General features: G+C 41.1%; 2 protein-coding genes across 3 annotated transcripts; both read right to left on the bottom strand.

The window, feature by feature from the left end:
• Window positions 1-85: 85 nt before the first annotated feature.
• Window positions 86-2920, bottom strand: LOC119135836. The gene is made up of 5 exons (XM_037273788.1): window positions 1932-2920; window positions 1714-1832; window positions 1562-1610; window positions 1010-1104; window positions 86-929 (listed from the first exon to the last, which is right to left on the bottom strand). Exons 1-5 carry the CDS (start codon window positions 1968-1970, stop codon window positions 248-250), a joined length of 984 nt encoding a protein of 327 aa, XP_037129683.1. The 5' UTR covers window positions 1971-2920; the 3' UTR covers window positions 86-247.
• Window positions 2921-10862: 7942 nt separating this feature from the next.
• On the bottom strand, window positions 10863-22561 carry faxcb (failed axon connections homolog, metaxin like GST domain containing b). 2 transcript variants are annotated; one of them, XM_037273931.1, is made up of 7 exons: window positions 21787-22561; window positions 20162-20283; window positions 17953-18088; window positions 17579-17775; window positions 14121-14338; window positions 13442-13558; window positions 10863-13319 (listed from the first exon to the last, which is right to left on the bottom strand). In XM_037273931.1, the coding sequence occupies exons 1-7, from the start codon at window positions 21826-21828 to the stop codon at window positions 12997-12999; spliced, it is 1155 nt and encodes a 384-aa protein (XP_037129826.1). In that variant the 5' UTR covers window positions 21829-22561; the 3' UTR covers window positions 10863-12996. The 2 variants fall into 2 exon arrangements, with proteins under 2 accessions (XP_037129826.1, XP_037129825.1); XM_037273930.1 differs by lacking the exon at window positions 21787-22561 and having other exon boundaries at window positions 20162-20663.
• Between the last annotated feature and the right edge of the window lie 175 nt (window positions 22562-22736).

Here is a 22736-nt window from a genome sequence, read left to right as displayed (position 1 = left end):
CATTTTTCCCCAGCTCACTGTCTTTTGTGTAAGGTGCAAGATTGAAGGATGAGAGTTTGCCGTGGACCTGAGAATTTGTCCGGCCGTAACTGGAGTGTGAAGATTAACACCCAAGAACACTGCCAACGCGGGAACTGTTGCACTGACATCGCCATGCATCAAATTATTTGAATGACTCGCAATAACCTGCTTCGGGAGTTGGGTTCCAAAGGCAAATGCACCGATTATAAATGTAAATGTAAGAAGTCTACGATCTTAGTCTGTGCTCTCTGACAAATATTGTTTTCACCCAGTTTGAAATGTTACTGAGTATGCTCATTTTCACATACTGACTGATTTCCTCCTCTTCTTTGCTTGAAGGAAGTAATTGAGCCAATTGTAAATCAACAGCTTCTTCGCTGACGATTGAGTCATTTTCTGTGGTTGGCTCCTCACTCGGGTTGTCATCATCTGGGAGAGAAGCTGTCTCTGAGGACAGATCTGGAGATGGTGACGATGTGAGGGACACTAAAAGATCAGAGCGTGCACTGATTTCTTCAACTGTAACATCTATAAGGGTCTTTAAGAACTCTGGTTGAAAGCTGTGAATGCTCTCCACCAGTTCGTGCACACTGAAAGCCTGTCTCACTTTTTCCTGGATTGACAGGACCAAATTGTCTCTTATGGAGTAGGAGAATTGGATTTGGACAGAGGACAATGTCAGGGAGACACGGTCCAACACAGCCTGCGTCACTCCGACGGCCATTTTGCTAAGATATCTGGATGGCATGGTAAAGGGGGTGGTTGGAGGAGGCAACCAAAAGCTCTGCAGGACTTTTGGAAGAACCTTTATCACCATCTCACGTGAACTGAGTAGATGAACACAAGTGGTCTTCTGCTGCTTCAAGCTCTCAGCAAACTGTTGAGCTTTGCGGAGGATCCTATTATGTCTGGAGAATCATAAAAGCAAACATTAATACACATGTTTGATGAATACTGCATGTACTTGAGCTGATCAAGGGAGACTCACTTTAAGTAGGGAGGGATCATCTCAGGAGCATCAAGGAGCCTCCTGGCTTCAAAATCAATGTCTCTCATCTTCATGCTGCTGTTCACCTCAAAAACCTGACACACGAACAAGATGCAATGAGAGGCTCCGACAAAATTTTTAGGATTTGTGCAAGTTTGGAAAATCAGCATTCTTAAATCAAGCCAAACAGAACAGACTCTATCCCCCCCACTGCATTGAAGAACATCAGAAATTATAGAACCTTCCAAAGAAACCTGATCATAAGACAAAATGTGTCAACATCAACTTCTCACTATAATTTTCGTGCACAAGATATACATAAGTAATGCAATTAATGGGGGATATATTTTTGAAAACTGCACTTTGTTCTTGGACAGGTCATCATTTATTTTGTATTCATGATGTGCTAAATCTCTTTTGACTTAACTGTGACTCTTGGACAAAGCATCTTTACGTTATTCTCTTGATGGTTTCTGTACATGTTTACTGACAAATAAACTAAAGCATGTGCAGCAGACAACTGAATGCAAAATGTTGGGAGACTTTTCTTACCAGTTTGGACTGAGCCTCATGGCACTCTTCCACATCAAACTCCCAAAGCCTGCAAATACACAGTGACAGCATATCAGAATCATGCATATTCCCTCTTCTACAACATAATCATGCTAGCATGAGTGCCATGTAGCGGAGGAGTTTATACTAACTTTACTCGAAGCGAATTATTTGTCTCCTCCACCAGCAGGTCAGCCATTGCATCAGCAGTTACCTCAGATGGGATCAGGTTATTCTGCTGGAGCCTAAAAAGTTCTGCCAAGACTCCGATCTAATAAAAAAAAAAAAAAAAAAAAAAAAAAAAGACATTATTTTTCTGCTCATGCTCTTGCTTTTGTATTTTAGTGCAAACTTGATAGCTGGGTCTTACTTGTAGTTTATAGGAGACAGCATTCCAGCAAGTCTGCATTGATTGTTTGTATGCAGGAGTGTCAAAAAACTTCTATAAAGGAAACAAGAAAATACTCATATTAGCACTTTACTCACAGTTTCAAATATACACCTGAATATACATACCATAAGGGGTCTGTAGATGCCAATGCTACCTTCAACAAAATCCATGTTGGCGTTGTATCTCAATCAGGCACTGACTAAACTTTTCTTTCACTAACGTGCGCCGAGAAATGTACGGAAAAGCCCACATGGCAGAGATGCTATTCGTCATAGGTGACGTTCTTTTCTCTTTGATTGTTGCTAGGCAACCCGTTACGCTGTCATTTGGCAGGGGCGGAGTTCCTTCCTTATCAATGTGAACGTGTTAATTAAATAACATGGGTTGGTTCGTGATTGTCTGATGAGAAACTACTAACAAGATGACTATATTGTTGACCAGATCATATTTTCTGTTTCTGCTAATCAGCAACAAGAAATGCGTCGCTTAAGAATTAGCTGCTGTCTCGTTTCTTGGATTAGCTAGCAAGTAGCTGCTACAATTAAAATAACAACACACAACTGCCGTTAGAAACAGCTACAAACAAAAATAACAATTGCACAAATTCTATATGGCGATCGTTATTTTCACGGTTGATTACATAGAAAAAATATATATAATAAAGTCCGTGAAGGATAATAAACCGACATGAGTTTGTCACAGTATTTTTTGTTTACTCACAAATACCGCGATAATTCAGCTTGCAGACAAGGTTAGAAGGATTTTGCTAGTGTGAGTATTCCCTTTCAATAAAATAAGTGAATAATAAATCTCACCAAACATGTCATTTGTGTCCATGCTAGTTTTTTTTCTTCTCTTTTTCGATTGGGGATTGGATGGAAACAGCGACCGTGCAGAAAGGTGCTCCTTTTAGGACTGCGCCTGATTGGATAACCTGTAAAGGAAATTGACCGACTCAGCTGTGTTTCGACGTTTCCGTATATCATACATAACCAATAATTATTTAATAAGCTCCCAAAAATGAATTAGTATGATGAGGAAAAAAGTATTTTATTTTGGGAAACATCAAACTGAAATTGATGAAGAACATGAATGTCTTATCGTCCAAATATTATTCTTTCTACTTTCTCATCGTGACATAATTAATAAACAGAGTTTGATGTAGCATATTTGTTGTTAATGACCAAAATCCTGCATTCATATAATTCATATGTAAAAAGGGACGTGACAATCAGTAACAACATTTGATTATTATTCAGATGCTTTTTCATTTTTTTCCCCTCCATTGATCAATTGTACAATACACACCATGCAACTTGGGGAAAATGTTGACACCTGTGACTTTCCTGTGATTTTCATATGGATGCAGTATTCTTAGATCCTTGATATTCTGCCTCTAATCGTGTATTTCAATGATCAATTGGCACGAACAAAGTGAGATTGGAACTAGTGGGCCTATATGCTGATTGACAGGCAGGGCGTCTGGCAGCTTCTCAATGCAGGCATCAGCGAGCAGCAGCAGTTCCACCTCTGACAACACTGTTCTGGTCCACTGTGCTACACATATATATGCACATGGTCGAGCACACTCTAATGCAAATTGTTGGCCTACGGACACACGCATGGAGATAATGCACATTCACATTCAGACACACACATGCTCTCTTTTCTTTTTTCTTTCTATTTCAGTCAGGCGGCAATGAATCAATGTGTTGGATGTCCTTCTGCTGTGTCCCAGCAATCAAAAGTCTCTGCTCAACTTTGTTTTTTAGTGGATGGCGATGGGAGGCTGGTTATTGCGAGTATGTCTGAGGACGTGCATCTCTTCCAGCACATGAGGAGTTAGGAGAATACAGTTCTGTATTTGTTTACACTAAGGTACTATAGCTGACAACTATTACCACGAGTGCTATTTCTTACCCCTTGTAGGGTGGCTGCTCTGTGGCACCACATGCCCCCTCTCACAAGTCAATCTTGGTACTGATTTGGATTTGAGAAGTGCAGTTGTTGATTAACTGTAAAAGCACTAACCATACATTGCCCATTAACTGTAAAAGCACTAACCATACATTGCCCATTAACTGTAAAAGCACTAACCATACATTGCCCATTTTTCCCCATAATCATTATTATTATTATTATTATTATTATTTCTATTTTTATTATATTATTTTTATCTTTATTATTATTATTATTATTATTACTCTGTGACTAACAAGATTTGTAAACCATATGGTTTATGATCAATATCACTAAAAAGTTCATTTTCATGGGTTATGAAAGGCAAACTAGAGGCTTCACTGAAATATAAATGATGGTCATGTTGACTGATTACATTCATCATGTGGGCTCACTCACATGGCATCTGACTTGTGATAACAAATATGAACAATTGCAAACTTCTCCACCATTTCAGTGTTAATGACAGAATCTGCAAATATAATTAATGCTGGAAGAAAGCACAGCCAGAGATAGCAGAGAGCAGCTGTCATGTGCTATTGTTTTGCTGCCCGTGTCCTCCAACTGAACTTCACCAGCCAACACATTAATTGCTTTCACAGAATCAGGTATGAGGAAGAGCCATGACCTTGATCTTTCTCCCGGATAAATGATTTTTTTCCCCCCAACCTGCTATACATGCAAATATATATAATGTGTTTGAAAGTGTGTGGTGAGGGAAGTAAACAGATTCAGATTGTCTCATTTTCTTGTGTGTTTAGTGGCTGATTATCTGCCTAATTAAATAGAATGCTCCCAAGTTCAGAAGCAAACAGAGGAGACATCGACCCCACGACTTCTGAGGCACCCTGGGGATCATGTGAACAAAGAGAATAACTGCACACTGTCTGATAGAGAACATAGTACATTCCGATTTTGAACAAATATGTCTCATCAGGCCTCGATCTTCTGATGAAGGTTTGAATTGTCCTGTATTCGCTTTTCAGCGCTGATGAATAATAGTAAATGGGCATGAGGAAGTGCATTTGTTTTTCTTTGGCTACTCCAGTTATGTGATGACTTGCACAGTGCAAAGACTGTTTGAATAATGCTGTTCATCAGTTGGGGGACATAGATTTCACTACACTGGACAAAAAGCATCAAGAAAGATGTATCTGTTTTCTTAGCTTGCTTTGCTCCCGATCCTGACTGAGATAAAAGTTATGCCAATTCACTGGTAGTGTACTGTACGCTGTGCCAAATAAAAAAACTATGGAAGAAAGACATCAAGTTCCAGAAATTTAGAACATAACAAGCCCACTCTTCAGTCATAAGCCTACCCAAGAAACAAAATACTTTTGTGTGACATCCAAACAGAATGTTTCAAGCGAGTTCCAGCTAAATCTTGGAAAGTAAAGAAATGTCTTTAATTTTTTTTAATGGGGGCGGGGTGGGGGATAACTTGGATGATACACATTTATGTCTTCTTGTTTGGTTACAGAAGAAAATTAAACTAATCTCACGTCTCAGTTAGTTAACGGCATGAGTCTTATCAGGAAGAGGTGAAAAGAAATTAGTGCAGCATTGACAGGGTGGGGCCCTAAATGATACTTTTATTTCACCAACACAAATATGATGAACATTATGAGGCATTGCTAGCCCACTCCACTGCTAGCTGTAAACCACAATAACATAATGAAACAATTTCATTAAACTGCAGTGTAAAAACGTGCATAAAAATTGCAAATGCTGCTGTGATTAAAAATGGAAAGCAACGTTTTTTTCTTTTCAAACAAGCATCAAATCCCCCAAAATCTGCTTTCTCTAGCTGTAGAAGGAGAACGTTCTTCAACTACCAAAGAAAGCTGGGGCTAATAAGTGTATGGAACATAATCGTAACGGAAATTAGTTCATAGCTGTCATCTTCTTGATGAAGAAGCCATCAAAATCAAAGTGAATCATTTCGTGTAGAAGATTGTGTTTTGGAATTCAAACGGGCAATGCTTCAAAACGACAAATCCCCCCCTGTGCAGTGCATGTTGATTGATTCGATCCATGAAAACCTAATAGATTTAGCCCTCTGCGAATTTGGCTCTCATTAACCTCGCAACATTTTCGTCTGAGGATGCATTGGAACCATTTTATCCAGCACTCAAAGGCAATTCACTCGGTGATAAATCCTTTGGCTTATCTGGCTGCAGGTGACAGCACAGCAGAACACCGGACAGGCGAGGCCACAAACACACACATGCACACACGGACACACACACACACGCACATACACGCACGCTGTCTGTATGTGCATATTCCACACTCTTTCTTGAAGGGGTTACCATTGTGACCTATGCCTGTAGGGAAAAAAAACGTGTGATCCAACCAGAACCAAAGACATGCTCCTCGACCCGAGTGATCATCCGCAACGGAAAAATCTTCCTCTGAGCCTTCTGCAAAGAGAAGAAAGAAGAAAAGGGAAGAAGGAGAAGAAATCTGAATTCAATTACACAGTGGAAGCCCAGTCCTGCCCTCCGGGAATGATATCAGCACCATTTAAAAGTCTGATTACTCACAAAACCAATAACATTTTGACTCTTTGGTAATGGACCACTAGATTAGAAAATTTAGATTACATTTAACTGCCTGTAGATTCTCATTAAAAAGCCACCAACTGGTTAGAAACAATAGGTAATTAAGAGTGTAATGAAGCACAGTAGTGTTAGCACACGGCGGCTGCATGCTATCCTTGTGGGACCCAGTCTTACTTTGCACTTATCCTGCAGCAAAGCTATAACACCTTCTCATTCGGCCAATATGACACATCTAATTAGATTAATGAATTTCGGCGGCGTCTCCTCGGGTTGACTGTGCTCCTTGAGGTGACAGTAAATCAACAGATTATATATTAGGGAGGCCTCCACGCTGGAGACAGGCCAGTGTAAGTTGCTCCCCCGACGGAGGCGCAGCGTTCGGATGGGACGCCACGGAACTTGTGTCAGCTTCACTCCTGTCAAAATCAAATAACTGCAAGCAAATATGCTGCAAAACTCCAGATTAAATTTAGCCGAGTGAGACGTATCAAATTAAACATGGCTGACTATTGCAGGGAGAGCACAGAGTGTGTTGACAATTGGCTTGTTCCTGTGAAGTGTTGCAACTGGCTGTCACTCTCATGACAACACATATAATGAAAATCAAACTAACAAGATTACACAAACGTGCTTGATAAGATTTATACAGTGAGAGTGCTAATGTTAAAGGTGTCTGAGGTTGTATAGTTTTAAGGGAAAAATAACTTCAGATTTCGAACAGCCGTGACATCAGGTCAGATGTCGGCCATTCATTGTTGTATATACACTATACTGCTTTTCATGTCCTCTGCCAATTGTGCCCTTAATCCCATTTTCTGTAATAATATTATAAGACACTTAAAGCTTGATTCTAACCTAGTCTTTTAAAGGCAAAGTCATGACCCCGTTCAAAACATTTACACAACTTTGTCTATTAAGAACCAGGTGTTGTCCATGTTTTATAGTATAACACTGTCTCCTATAGGACAAACCCCTAACTGCAGGAGCTTTACCCGTAGAACATGAAGCAAAAGTTATCACAGCATTCAAAAACCAAAATGTTCTTCATTTGAATTGTTAACTGTAACTGACTACCTGCAGATGACTTTTGCACTGAATATGTAGAAGCGCAGTAATATTGCTCCTTATGTATACACACTATTTGTGAATCACAAGGGGGAATATGTCTTGAAAACACTCAAAGACCTACAACTAGTGTTTGTGCTGGTAAACACTTGAATGTTTGAGCCCAATTCAAACAGAAGAGGAATGAGAAGAAAGAGAGAAGGCGAGCAGATGGCCTGCTGCAGATAGACTTGGTAAGTGCACGGGAGGAGTGCTCGCTGAAGGACGAGCCCTCGTATTGTTGTGGCAGCAAGGGCTGCTTCTGTCACACAGCGTAGCAGGGGTCCCCAAAGACTTGGGTCTTATGGTGTCAGTGTCCCCCCACTGCTACCCCCACCCCGCCAGGGCCCTCATCCACCAGCACTGGCCTATTGTCACTGCTGCTTTTTAATTTCTCAAATGCAATCAAGTGTGACACAACCTGTTTACCGAGCATGTCTGCCACAAGCAAGAGGAGAAAGAGGGAGTGAAAAAAACCAGACACATAAGCCAGGATCTCTGCACAAAATAATCCCCCATAATGCCGGAGAGTTTAAAAAGGCTTTGCCAGCACACCACCGCCCCAAACTCCTTTTTCCACCTCCCTTGGCTCTTATGAAACAGAGGAGGGGGAGATTAAGGGAGGAAAAAAAGAATGGGGCAAATCAGAAGAAAGCTGCTATATTGCTCCCACAGTCTTGTTTGGAATATATAATTATTGTTTTTTAGAGCATAACAATTGGGGTATTTGGGCATAAGCAACTACTAGATAAGATCATGACAAAGGTGAGGATGAAAAGTGTGGCTGGATATGAGCTGCAGTGTAAGAGAAAGGGGGTCAAGACAAAATGGCAGATCTATAGTGAGGTCATCTTTTTCCGATTAGATATAACCTCATCACAATATTCAGACACTTTTGAGACCTTGTGCTTTAATACACTATTTGCGACTTGGTAATTTTCATGTCTGGTCTATAGATGGATAAAATGGATGGCTGAATGGATAATGGATATTATAATAATGTGCAAGTGGTCGTAATTGTACCTGGTTACTGTAAATATGATATAAATGCACAAAACATGCCAACATTAGAATTGTTGGACACACACACACACACACACACAGCTGACTCGCACTTCCATTTTGCCGAAAAACCTCTTTTTCTGATATTGTTCATTCATAAACAACAGAATGAAAATGTGCAAAACGTTTGGTGAAAATAATTCCAAATTAACTACCTTAATGACAATATTTAACATTTAGTTGCACAGTTCCGCTTCAATACTACTTCAAAGATAATATAAAAAATAATACAACACTGCTCGAAACTCAACAAGCTCTGTTGAGTGTTAATTGCTTTTGGTCCCCCTAGTGGTCAGATGGCCTCAAGCAGGTGCTTCGTTTGCTTTTGCCTTGGCCCAACACGCATGCATGCAGGCAAACATACACACAAACTCTTTTCAAAATTGAATAGGCCAGCCAAAGTAATCTGGAAGCTTAAAGCTGCAATTAGTTAAGAAAACAGCGCCACCTGTTGGTGCCTCACCCCTCTAAGCTCAGGCCATTATGAAGGACTGTGGAGAAACACCTGAGCCTGTAAATTAAATCATTGGCCAATGTCTCAGCTCCGTGTGTGTGTGTGTGCGTGCATGCGTGTGTGTGGGTGTCTGTGTGTCTATGTGTGTGTGTGCGTCTTGTATTTGGCCCAAATCGTACAACCATGTGTGTTGTAGGGCCTCCATTTGTAAAGAGGCTTATTGAGCATATGTGTTGGTATTGTGAGTGTGTGTTGTGGTGTTCCTCCTGCGAGTCCCGGGGCGCACCTGGCAGCGATGTGCACATTCTGGCAAGCAAGCAGCTGGCCCCCGGGCTGGTGAGGGCGTTGCATGGGGATGAGGTTTGAAAAGGGTGCAGGGGTCTTCCACGGACCCCTTCCCACCAGACTTGCATAGTGGGAGGCAGATGGACAGGCCAAAGCCACAGCCAGAGGGCCAAAAGGACCCAAGGGGCCAAGGGAGGTGTCTGACTGAGCTGAAAGACAAACACTGGGAAAAAAAAGAAAAATACAACAGAATAATAATATATGGCTGACATTTTGACCCCATGTTTAATCTCTCTCTCTCTCTCTCTCTCTCTCTCTCTCTCTCTCTCTCTCTCTCTCTCTCTCTCTCTCTCTCTCTCTCTCGAAGGTGAGCCAGGCCCTCTCATTCACGCTTCAGTGGTCATTTAATTTTTTCCCTTCTTTTATTCCTCGTCATAAAGTCTGGCAGTAACAGTAAAAGGTCATGCCCAAACCGTCCCCACAAAGTGGGAATACAACGGCACAAAAGTCAGAAAAATAAATAATTTTAAGCTGTATTGGTAAATATGTACTGTATAGTAGTAGCACTGTAGATGTTCTCCACCAGCTCCAGTAGTTCAAAGAGTCACAGATGCTCGACTGTTTGTGTGTTGACTCTGTGTAATTTGTTTGCACTAATTTGTTTTGCTCTACCGAGGGAGTTCCCTGGTTTAATTTAGCTTTGTTTACCTCTTTTTGTGGTTCGCTGATCTGTTCAGAGACAGAGACAGAGAGGAGGGTGGGCTCTTCAAAAAAGCCAAATTAAAAAAAAAGGAGCCGTGCAGATTGTTTTAAGCTCTGGCAGCCCCTTCATGCCCAAAGGCCTCGCTCGCAGCTCGCACCTGCTCCGTCCCCGAGGAGCTCGCTACCTGATCCGTGGCCCTCGCTTTCTCCTTGCGGGCTGCCTGCCCGAGCGCCTCCTCCTTTTCCTTTCCTTTTTTGCCTCCTTCTCACATCCTTCTCTGTCAGTCCGAGCGAGCCCTCTTCTCGCTGCACCCACGACTCCTTAAGTTCCTGTCCTCCTCCTCTGAAACTTCTTGCCACTCCTCTGGCCTCTTCTTGTTCCCACCACCTGCTACTTCTCACCCTTTTCACACCTTCCTTTTGTTTTCAACCAACTTTATCCTCACTGACGCCCGCCGACATTTTATTTTAGAGTTATATCACATTTTCTCATTTTTTTTTAATGATGGCTAATTGTTTAACCGCTTGACATATTTATGCCAGGTGCCCTCCAACCCATCTTGACAACTTCGCCTAACTTTATAGACTCGATTTTGGCTTGGACATCATTGTGTTTCTTCACAAAGTGGCTTTTTCATTCTGGTGGTGATTGTTATAGCCCCACTTTTTTATAACAGTTAGTCGGTAATGCACATTTTCAGAGATAGGCAGATAAGGTATTGACTTTTTAAAATTCTTCTTTAAAGTTCTTTCCGTATGTTGCCTTACAAAAGAGAGGACTTTTAAAATTGTCAACGCCTTTTATTGAAATAAGTCAGTCGACCCATTTTCTGACTACACAGCCACAGTGTGATCGATCAGTCTGCTCTACATACATGATACACTTTTGCACACATACAATATTTACATTAAACCAACAGAGATGACACGGTTTGAGACGTTTATATGGCTTGGTAGAAAGCAGTCCAAATGGAAGAAAGAGTTTGAAGGGGACAAACCACAGGACAACATGATGGAAGTTGTTGGCCTTTTTTCCTCTGTCCAGCTCTTGAACTGGTTAGTATCGAAGGTGGCTTGTCACCATGCGCAAAAGCGTTACACCCTGGTTTTGAGTTACACTCAGTCCAAATTCAGTTAGGCTACAAGCCAGGGTTAACATTAAATTAATCCTACAGCTGCATACAATGTAGATGAACTTCTGAGGTGCATACTGTCGCAGTCATTGGCATCAACATGCACCACTGTAAAAATGTTTTCACCATTTTAACCTAACAAGATTGTTTTAGTTCCTTTTGGAGGGTGAACGCAGTTCTAATGGGAGTTAGATATGAAAGCAGTGCATTATAAAAGAAGCACAATGAGTTACGAATATGCTTGGGATGATTCTTCACAAATGGAAGAGGGCTGAAAAAAAAAAAAAACGATTATCGGGCAATGAGCATCTTTGTCAGCACACCTCACAATCAGGAACTGGAACCATGTGATTTCTCCCAGCCAGTCAGGGGAGAATAACACATTAATGATAATATTGAGATATGATAAAGAATGACAATCAAATATATTATGACTTATAGGAAAATCTTGCAATGTACATCAGTGATTGCAGGGTTTACATCCAATCATTTTGAGTTTAAAGTGCCCCAAACTGAGGAGAAAAACTAAAGGGAGAAAACATGAACAAAGTGGTACGCTGACCCTTTGCGTTTGTCACAAATATTTGAAAGTAGCCTAAAAGTGACAGTCCTCTTACAGTTATTACCTCAGTTTTGCAAGTTAGTTTGGTATCCTGATTAGTGCATCCAATGAAGACTTTCCAACAACTGGTCAGTTGATGACATTCACACATCCAGTAACATTCACATCCACACAGAGCAGGTTTTAGTAACAAAAAGCTCTCTGCACGAACTGTTTTAGGACTTAAATGCATTATAATCTGTTTGTTCGGTCCAATTCAACTCAAATGTCCTATTCTCCAAGCTTTCATATACATAAAAAATAAAATAGTGCAAAAAAATAATTTCTCTTTCAAGGTTAATAAATAAAAGACTAACAAAAATATATATGTATTTGACACATAAGATCTTCTATGAAGAAAAATAAAGCGGCACTGGTGAACTAAAGCGCAAACTTTCAACCATGTTTGATTCAAGCACGGTGGCAGGACTATAGCTGCATTTAGTACTAGTATGAAAGTACTGTTTTGAGTAGGAAAATTGAATATGACTTTCTAAATGGTAGCAACAATGCTATTTTGCCTTCTTAACTTAATTAATGGCTAGGTGCTATTGCCATCTAGTGGTCATATTTATTAACTACAACCACCCTGCTCAACCGCTTTGCAAATGACCAAAAGCTCCAATGTAACACATAAAACAAACAAACAAAAATAAAATGCATGGAACAGGCACAGAGATGCTGATCAATTCATTTCCATTCAACCAGTCAGCAAAGAAGTTCGGTCCTGTTTGTAATTTGACGTAGACATGCAAATACATGTGATATGTAGTCTTTCCATATATAAAAGCCCACATGGACTAGAATGATAAAATGTTGGAATGAGATTAAGACAACTGGTAAAATGGACGCTGAACTTGCACAAACCCGAGCTGTTTACTTGTTGCTTATCTCCAACACCTTCTTCTGTATCACAAGACCACACAAATAAGGCAGAGACAAAATGCCACCGTGACAGTTGTGACATTTTGGGAAAGAACAAACTGGACGGTAAAATGCGAAATTAGTGGTTCAGTTTTGTTACTGTGCATCTCAATACCCACACTGTCCAAAATGGAAGCTGGAACATGTTGGGTATTCAAGAGAGTCTGAACAGCGATTCTGTTGTTCTGCGCTCAGCAGGCTGTGGTGACAGCTGTTCCACTCTCCAATCAGCCTCCTTCTGTCAGCCATCGCCACGTCAAACCTCCAAGTCGGGCATCGTTTCATCCTTGAGCTGGGTTTCATTGTCCGACCCCGTGCCCACATCCGAGTCAAATAGCGAGTGGTCAGAGCCGGGCGTGTGTGCGTGCGTGTGTCCGGCCGAGTGGCTGCTGCCGTCGCTGTCGTCCAAAGTGTCAGTTCTGGAGAAGAGCCCGAAGTCAAGCAGACCAGTCGGCGACGGCGTGCAGCGGCTGCTCTCGCTGTCTCCATCGTAATAAAGATCTTCTACCTCCACAAACCATTCAGGCCAGAACTTCCTTCGCATCCGTTCACAGAACATGGCTAGGTTGATCAGTTCCCCTATGACAACACAAGAGTTCAGTTTGATCTTAAGTAGTACTAGTTCAAAACACAGAAGAACAAAAGTTCAGATTTTTCTTTAATTTTCTTTTTTTTCTAATTTAATATTACATTGCACAAACCTTTAATGAGTTGCTCTGGTCGCGTACCAGGCAGTGTCCACATGGCCTGAGCAAGATGTCCAAACACTGTGGCATCTAATGTGGATATCTTGGAGCCCATGAAGTATTTCTTATCACCTATATTTTGTACGGAAGAGACAACCCCATTTACTGTGTCTTCATGTGATTAATACGACCCCTTGTATAACCCCCCCGCCCCAACCCCATTACCCTTGAAAAGCATTTTATTCCCATTTGTGAATAATACGGTAATCAGATTTGTTTGTATCTTTTATTATCAGAGTGAATACTATGAATGAATAAAGTTTCAAAGCACACTAAAAAAGTGTACACGTTTTAAAATCCAAATTCAAAACTTATGCGCTAGTATCATTTTAATTATGTGAAGAACATTGAGTTTGTTGGCAAAACGCTTGTCTGGCCCCGCCCTTGAAAATTTGCACTGTGGTGTGTGTCAGAATGGAACCCTGAATAAAAATAGGACCTCTGTATGCCTCTAATTTTAAAAGGAATCAGAGGAGCCGCTTAAATTGTCCGGGAAGCAGCTTGTGTTCACTCCCACAACGACACATACACCCCTTTCTACATGTGCTCCTCTACAAAAATACAGAAAGAAAGAAACCTTCACTGCACTTTCCACTAGATTTGGCCCAGAATGTTTAAACTTATCATCTCCTACCCAGCAGGGTGGCCAGTGTCCTCATGTCCTTCTCCATCAAGGCGTAGACTTCCTCCTTGGAGAAGCGACCGATGCCGTGGCCGTACATCTCCCTGCGTACCATGCTGCCGTTCAGGCGGCTCAGCAGCCATTTTAGTGTGTCGCTAAGAGGCCCACTCATTGCCAGAAGCTTCTGGGTTTCCTCCAAGTTGTCCACCCACTGACAGTAGGCGATCGTCCTGAAAAAACATAACATACACAGTGAAACAAATCCATGCCAAGTTTTATAGATAAACTGATTTTTGACCTGTTCACGTTGGTGCCATAAGTCAAATCATTTCTGAAATTAACTGGATTCACTCTTTCATATACTGAGAATCTCAGGTGCCTCACTAGCGCCCTCTGGTGGAGATGCATCAAAACACCCCATTTCCTTCCTCAGAGAGGAGATGAGCCCTTTATTAATACAGCATGGGGCTATGTGCTGCATTGTTTTCAAAGATTCAATCTTTGCATCCTGTTAACAACACAGCTTTGTATCTGGGAACCACCCTTGACCTAATCAACAAAATAGCACTGCTTCCTCAGCCCATCAGCTCCGAGTTTGGTTACCTTGTTCAGCTTCGTAGCATATTAATAATGGAAAATATCGGTCATGATGAAAAACTGCAGTACAACTACAATAATCAACAGTGCTATACAATACCATAGCATTAGCTCAACCTCATCAATCCGAGAACAGAGAAGCGCTGGTCAATTTTATCATCTATCCAACTTGCTGCTTTGCATCCTGACAGGGATGCTCTAAGTTGAAGGGGAGACTTCTAGACTGACAGAAGCAATTGAAAATACTATTTTCAATGCAGGGAGAGTTTTATTATTTTTCAAAGGGACTCAAAATCCCTGTCAGTGCTCCTGCGTGCAGACACTAACAAGATTAAGTCTCTATAAACATACACACCTATACTTCCTCACACAGTCTTTGGATAAAGAGATTAGAGACTGACCTTTTAGTTCAGTCCAACTGGGAGGAGAGACGTTTAGTACAATGGCATCATTCTATAGGTAGTCAGGGTAGTCATGATAAGACTATAACGAAACGTCTGGTCTTCTGCTTGCTTGATGGAAATTGGATAAAAGCATCTGGCTTGTTTTACAGTTAGGCCTGATGACTAGAGGGGCCACACACCACTTCCTGTTTATCATCTTCGTCCCTGAGCGTATATGCTGCTCTTTCTTTGCTGATTTGAAAGAGCCAATGAGTGCAAGTTAAGTGACGAAAATATATATACATAGAAAAAAGGATTTAGCTAAAGGGGCAGTGAGGGTTGTTTTTCTACTCGCTTATGTAATTCATTAGTCCGCTACAAAGGCTGAATCAGTCTGAGTTGAATGTGCACCCAACTGTTCCGCTTCAAAGAGATGAGTGAGTGTTTTGGAGAAGTAAGACTCAGCCTAAGAGGTTAAATAACGTTTGTATAATCCTATTTCCAAAACACACATAAATTTGCAGCAATGTTCAGAGTCCCATTAAGACTGATAGAAATATTTGCGAATCTGGGGGGAATTAAAATAAATAGAAAACTTGGAAATTGCGTGTTTCTTTTAGAAAAAACTTTTTGCAGAAGGACCTTGGTCACAATGACCAAAATGAATAAATATTCAGTTGGTGTTATATCCTGCACTTTTCAAATGCTGTATCCCATGCATAGTGCACACTGAGTTTTATTTAAGGACTATGCAGAACACATCCCTGCCCAGCATGCACTATTCATCCGTTTTCTGTAGCACATCAGTACAACGATCCCAGTCATGTACAGCCTGGTTTGTCACGGAGTGAGAACTGAACCAAGTGTGGCAGCCAGGCAAGTGACCCATTACATCATCACTGTCGTTTCCAAAATTAAGCATGCTACAGCATTTTATCCATCGGGCCACATTCAGTCAATACTCGGCTAAAAATACAATAGTATATCTATTGTCAGGGATTTTAATTTGTTTAAATAATCAGGAAATAAATCAAACATTAGGAGAGGACTACATTGAATATGGATATTTACGATCTTTTGTTAATGATGATAAAAGAACTTCTTTAAGTACCACTGACATGTTATAGACATTAAAGATGATCCTTTATCAAACACAAATTTAATTAAGTCTGTCCAAAATTTCCCAGAGCCTTTAGAGCTCAGAAACTCAGCAAACCCAACTAAGACGTAGCCTCAAATTATAAAACAATAGTTAATAGTCCCATTATGAGCAGCAAATATGGCAATTCAATGATATTTAGGAACATAAAATGTGTCCTTGACCAGAAATATAAAAACAGAACGCAACAGGGGTGCAATTAAATTATTTTTCAAAATATTTCAGCCGTACTTCTTAGCCTGTATCTTGTTACAAAAGCAGCAGCATGGCACAGCACTGCCCTTCCCTGACATCAATAATTCATTCAGGAGGTGAGCATGGAAGTCTAAACACGGAACAGGGTGGACAGAAGAAGCAAGGAATCATAAAATGAGTGAGAGGCATCAAGCAATGACCTCTGTGGATGGGTGGTCACTTTTTGAACATTACTGTACACAACATGCACTAGGTACAGTCCAGAGATTATGTCAGGATGTCGTGAGGCAAAATACTGAGAGGTATGTGTGCCCGTGTGTGTGTGTCAGTGGAGCATCTAAGTAATGGAAAAACACTCAAGGCTTCAGTGTGGAAAGTGAGTTCTGATAAATGGAGTCCTTCTCGCTCAGTCAAGGTGGAGTGACTCACCATTGGAATGCTATTATTGTGTTTCCTTCATCTTATTACTGTTTTGTCATTCATATATTTACGTAAAGGTAGATGTAAACAGTTTGAAAGTAACCATGATGCAAAACTGCTGCCCCAAAAAAACAATAATGAGTGCTTGACAGAAATCAGCTACAGCATTAGGTATATCCACACAATGTAAGAGATTCCAAAACAGGGCCAAGGTTTCCATACTTTAAAGAGGAAGTCAACCCTGAAAAAATCTTTACAATATGTTGTATGTGCCCCCATGGTCTAAACATGGCATTCTGATTATTATAGTGTGTGTGGAATATGAGTTAAGTGGCAAAATTCACCCATTTATATCCATATCAGGGAGTGGCCATTTAGCCACTTGATGTTGACTGACAATGACATCACAGTTGTACATCTCAGATCACGACCGATCACGGCTCAGCTTCAAAAAACTGGTGAGCCGTGACTGGTTGTGACCTAAGACCTGGCAACTGTGATGTCATTGTCAGTCGACAACAAGTGGCAAGATGGCTGCCTTTTGAGATGAATAAATACAGCTGGATTTTCCCTGTTTAATAAATCAATGTGTATGTGCATGGAACTGTAGGTGTAACTTCTCTTCAAATGTTCTTTCATGTTATGAATTTATGATTGGTGATTAATGTGACAACACAGTCATCCTCAAAGCTGCAAAACTACATGGATAGCCTTACCAGTATAGATGTTCTTCAACCATTTTGGTGACCGCTCGAGACACGGCTCTCTCCTCCGGCGTGAGGTTGTGGTTGAGGTTGACCCCCAGTTTCTCTTCCAAGAAGTCAACGATAAACTCGGACCCTGAGACCTGCTCGTAGTTGTACTCCAGCCAAGGCATCTTGCCCTGTGCTGACAGTTTCCCATCAAAATAGTTCTAGGGAGACACACAACAGCGTGTCAGAGGCCATCCATCGTTTCTTTTTTTTTTTAGCGCTTATCCTCAACAATCCAATTCAACACACATACGGTCAATAGAATTGTTTACAAACAGGAAAGAGTCATTCTGTTTTACAGTCTAATAGTTTTAGGAGCAAAAAGCACAGACGGTTACCTGATAGGGCAGGTCCACCATTCTCAGATAAGTCTCTATTTTGAGGCAGAAAGGTGAGAGGCTGGGAACACCATTCTTTGGTCTGGAGAACTGATGGAGGATGATGGCATCTTTAGAGTCCAACTCCTGCTCCTTCCTGCACACACAGTGAGAATTTGGTAGTCAAATGAAGCTCGTCTAATTCTCTTTGTCGTTCCGTAATATTGTCCGTCAGTGAGTAAAATCAAACCAAATCAGTTTAATCTGTAAACCGATCAATACTTGACTGACTGAGTCATCGCACAGTTTTCAAGAATGGCTGGACATTTCCCGTATCACTCAAGTAATGCAGTCATACACTGAGCGCAAATAATGTACTCACTTTTGAGAGTGTTTGGAGGCTGTTCAGGCATAATTTGGGGGTTCATTAGCATTGGTGATTTTTTTAATCACTTTACGGTCACCTTTGATGATAATTATCATGGAATCAAATGCCAACCAACAAAATCTAGACAATTTTAAACAATTTAGATTCATCCACTAATAGATACAGTTTATTCTGATTAGGGATGCAGGGCCTATCCAAGATGACTTGGGGTTGGCGGGACGACACCCTGGACTTGTCTTCAGTTGGGCACAGATAGAGACAGACAAGCACTCACACTCACACTATTATATTTGGGGTATTGAAGGAAGTTAGGTGACTCTTCTAGTGACTCAATTGCAATACAACTGATTTCGTATTTTTGTGTCTATAAGTGCACTAAAGATTCCTGTACTAAAATCAAGTACCTAAAATATCACAAAGTGTGACACAATGCAGCCCCAGAAAACAATCATAAACACATTGTCAATCAAAAGGGACCTGACAAATGTAATTAAGTAGGTTTCATTTATATGGCATTTTTCTCAGAAAAGACTCATAACGTGCTTCAAGAGTACCTACAGTAGTCATACATATTGCTGACATAGGGTGGAATCTCCAGAAGGATCACTTTTCACTGAACCATAAAATGGTTTGTTGATGAGTCATTAATATTGCATAGCTAGAAATATTGACTGTCTACGTATTGCTCCACAGTTTGTGTTCCAACATGAGTTCCTTAAAGGTTTATAACAATGTGTTATCATATTATACTAATTGTGAGCGATGTTGTATGTTTGTTTTGTTTTGTTTTGTTTTAAACAGCTTGTTGTAAAGTGAGATGAGTTCATTGGCATATTTCAAATATTTGCTCATAGTCAAAGTGCAAAGCAAAGAAAAATTGACTGAATGAAGGCAAGTATACAAAAAAATAAACCTCGGAAATTCATTCTAATTCTGGCCCAAAAATCAAACTGCTTAAAACCGAAAGAGGATTGGCTGGCTCTACTATTGGTTGGTTGATGACAAGAAAATGAACGTAAATTCACTTCTCGCGCTGAGTCGGCTGCCTTTGTGTCTCTGTCCACTGCCCAGTGGTGCTGAAACAGCTCCTCTACCAGTCACACAAACCTCGAACATTGCAGGGTTTATGTTAAGAGATCTACGACGTGTCATCTTCCGGGCCCTCCACATCGGCTACATTACATTAAAAACAACAAGAAAAACAGCAATAACAACAACTGCATTACGCCAACATGACATCACATGTCCCAAACAGATGATGCTGGTAGGTTGGCTTCAGCCTCAGTGGGCTGCACGTGATTCTGCGGCAGTTCTTGTGCACGGAATGCAAGGTTAAGATTATTACGGTGGAAGTAGGACCCGAGACACTGTTTACACCGGATGCATCTACTCCTCTGGACCAGTCTAGCCCAAAATAATCCCATAATTGCCAGCCTAGCACTCTCCATTAATCTGTGGTATCCCAAGGACTGATCACATCTCATTACACATCTAAAGGGATAGAAGATACTGAACAGTGTATGTGAGGAGTCGCAACAGCGGGGGGGGCGGGGGGGTTCATTAAAGGTCGGACCGATGAGGGCTTCGTTTTAGTCACGCTCAGGTGGCGAATGGGCGGGCACGGGAGATGGCACATGAGCGGACGCGTGATTTATATGTTATTTAAATATATATATTTCCCTAACTCGTGCCCTTGGAAAGAGGAAGCAGACAGGGAATCCCCAGTGAATAACAAACAGAAAGCAACGCTTGTGATACGGAAACACTAAATGGTCAGATTGAATAAGTTTCACAAGAGCACTGATGTCCTGGGGGTCAGGAAAGCAAAGCGATCGAGAATACCTGATGGCGAGCAGCTCGTGCAGGAGGTAGGCTGCAGCAGCCAGGAGGGCCCCCCCGGTGATGTAAAGGGTCTTCTTCCACCAGGAGTCGGAGCCCAGAGCTGTCATAATGCCACCGTAGTCCTGCAAAGGGAAGGCGATGATATATCCATACAACGACTGCGGCTGCTCGGACACACACAGCCCGAGGGGGAGGCTGTGATTCCGCCCGAGATCCACCACACACGGCCGGGAAGAGGCGAAGCCAGCAGCCCAGTACATCCTCCCTCCGTCGGTCACAACCGGCCCTCTTCCTCGGCGCCTCGCTCCCCGCTAGGCTTCATGTACAAGCCGGTCTACGGCATGATAGCGAGTATGTGTTGGAGGGCTCATATAGTTCCGCAAAACTACCAGGAGTAAATACTTCGATTTCCCTTCTTCTTGATTCTCATCGCCCCCTGAGTTCACTTTCCATTGAAGCGTCTGTCATCGTCAGGTTAAGGAGAAGCTTGAGAGATTGACTTCCGGTCCCGTTTTTCCAAAATAATTTTTAATTGAAGTTCATGTGTTCACTTATTGGGAGAAAGTCTAACGCTGGTTATCTTCTAATCCACGCACGAACAAGAATAAAACGATCAAATCCAAATCAGTCATGTAATTTTCTATTGCATACTTGAGAATCTCTTACAGATTTGTAATGGCCTAAGGAGCTCAAATGAACATATTTGAGATGGACACCACCCTACATTTTAGATTAAACTATGGTGAATGTCAAGACGTATGACCAAAAAAAATGTCATTTTAAATATGGGCATGAGGTGCAAGAGCTCAATGTATGCAATTTCTTTCTCACAAAAAATTAACTCACTCACACTTTGACATTATTCAGGTATTATTCAGGTACTATGTTTGTCCGGCAATTCATACAAAGTATAGACTTTCCTCAAATAAATGTCTACTTTATAACAGTACTTTATCCACAATAGCATGTGCAGGGTGAATCAGGTCATTTATAACTTGCTCCTGCAAGTCTTACAATTGCCCCCTCTTAACAATTGTCCCTGGTCTTCATTGCTTTTATTTTGGCAGAGTACGGTTGAGATCCGGTCGCAGTGTAGCAAATAGCGTCAACTTAACACCACCGGTCTATTGTTTGGTAACGTGGAGGAGCCACCCCACCCTAACGAGCCCGTTCATCCCAGTGAGACCAGTAGCCCACTAGATTAACTCAAACCGGCAGCGCGGATGGTTGGGCCTTATTGTGTTATATGGGCTGTTAAAAGTAGTACATTTTACCAGTGCTAAATAAAATTGTAATTCTAACTCAAGACAAATATTTGAGAAACTGTACATCTAAAATTCATCTTTCATAATTGTTTACTTTTGATTAAAATTATTATAATCTATAGTTTGCTATACTTTAAATGTGTACATTACATGTGATTACTTTATATTTTAACCACTGGCTATACTTTTATTTACTAACTACGGTAGACGTGGATGTTGCTACAAATTCCCTTAAAGCTCTATCTTATGTAATCGGTGAGACAAAGAAACTTCATTGCAGAATGCAATATTTTAACTTCTGCTGGGTGACATATTTTAAGCAGTAAAAAGTCTTGTCAAAAAATGTAGTATTGCACTCACTCGGAAGTAGAAGAGGTAATTCATGTTGAAGCCGCCGACCATCGCGCGTTGAGGGAGAACGTTGGCCGGGCATGCCTACAGATGGCTGCGAACAACTTGCTCAAATAAGATTTCATTTAGATCCTTCCAACATCGTGGAGGCGGTCAACAGGTGGTGACCTGTCTAAGTCAATAAGATCACCTTTTGGGAGAGCAGCGGGGTGATCTGCGTCGGTGTCCCATGAGTGCCACAACTTACAGGCGCGCACCCGCGGCTTGAGCGCGCGCGCAGGGGAAAATAATAGTATGAGGTGTCCAAACTTTTTTTTTGTTGACAGAAATAATTTAGGGCGATAAAGGCTACTTCGAAATTCATCTTTTATTGACTGAACACACCAGAAAAGAAGAGCGAGGTGTGGCAAATTGCCAACTGTTAGTGTTTAAAATGTCATGATTATTAGTGTGATTTCAAATGTTCTTCTTAAATTGATTTATCTTCATCATGAACAAACACAAATTCCAAACACTCATGTATGGTGAAAACAGTTGTGCTCTGTATTTGAAGCGCACATTTTAGAGTGAGCCTTTTATTTTGAGCAGATATGTGAGGTGGATGGATTATTTTGGCAAAGGAGAAGTGCTCCTGTGAATAATATTGGAGTCGAATATGACTTTTGTGTAAATAAAAAGCCTTAACTACTTCAGTATTTATTAAATGCAAGGTTGCATGGCGTGGGTAGCTAGAGTTGAAAAAAAATAGGCGAAGACCTAGTTAAATTTCAGTCAAAACTGTGCTGAGTAGAGAAACTGTTGTTGGCAAGCACATCGATGAGACCTTGCAAGGGATTTTGATCCTCATTACAGAAAGTCTTTAAATCCTTCAAGTTTCTTGGCTGCAGTTTGGAAATCCCAAGTTTCTGCTCACTTCACAGATTTTCCTTTATTCCGACATCAAAAGAGAGATGCTTGTG

The sequence above is a fragment of the Syngnathus acus genome, chromosome 16 (assembly GCF_901709675.1).
Source record: "Syngnathus acus chromosome 16, fSynAcu1.2, whole genome shotgun sequence".
Taxonomy (NCBI): Eukaryota; Metazoa; Chordata; class Actinopteri; order Syngnathiformes; family Syngnathidae; genus Syngnathus; species Syngnathus acus.
The sequence above is the reverse complement of the archived record's forward strand: the minus strand, read 5'-3'. Positions and strand labels throughout refer to the sequence as shown.

What these genes read in the sequence shown, in the direction of transcription:
- LOC119135836 (XM_037273788.1), bottom strand. Translation starts at nt 1,970, where the DNA reads ATGCAGACTTGCTGGAATGCTGTCTCCTATAAACTACAA. An exon ending in AATAATTCGCTTCGAGTAAA is followed by an intron (nt 1,611 to 1,713) that starts GTTAGTATAAAC and finishes GTGTATTTGCAG; the next exon opens with GCTTTGGGAGTTTGATGTGG. An exon ending in ATGAGGCTCAGTCCAAACTG is followed by an intron (nt 1,105 to 1,561) that starts GTAAGAAAAGTC and finishes TTCGTGTGTCAG; the next exon opens with GTTTTTGAGGTGAACAGCAG.
- faxcb (XM_037273930.1), bottom strand. Translation starts at nt 20,421, where the DNA reads ATGTACTGGGCTGCTGGCTTCGCCTCTTCCCGGCCGTGTGTGGTGGAT. An exon ending in TGGTGGACCTGCCCTATCAG is followed by an intron (nt 17,776 to 17,952) that starts GTAACCGTCTGT and finishes GTGTCTCCCTAG; the next exon opens with AACTATTTTGATGGGAAACT. An exon ending in GTTGAAGAACATCTATACTG is followed by an intron (nt 14,339 to 17,578) that starts GTAAGGCTATCC and finishes ATGTTTTTTCAG; the next exon opens with GACGATCGCCTACTGTCAGT.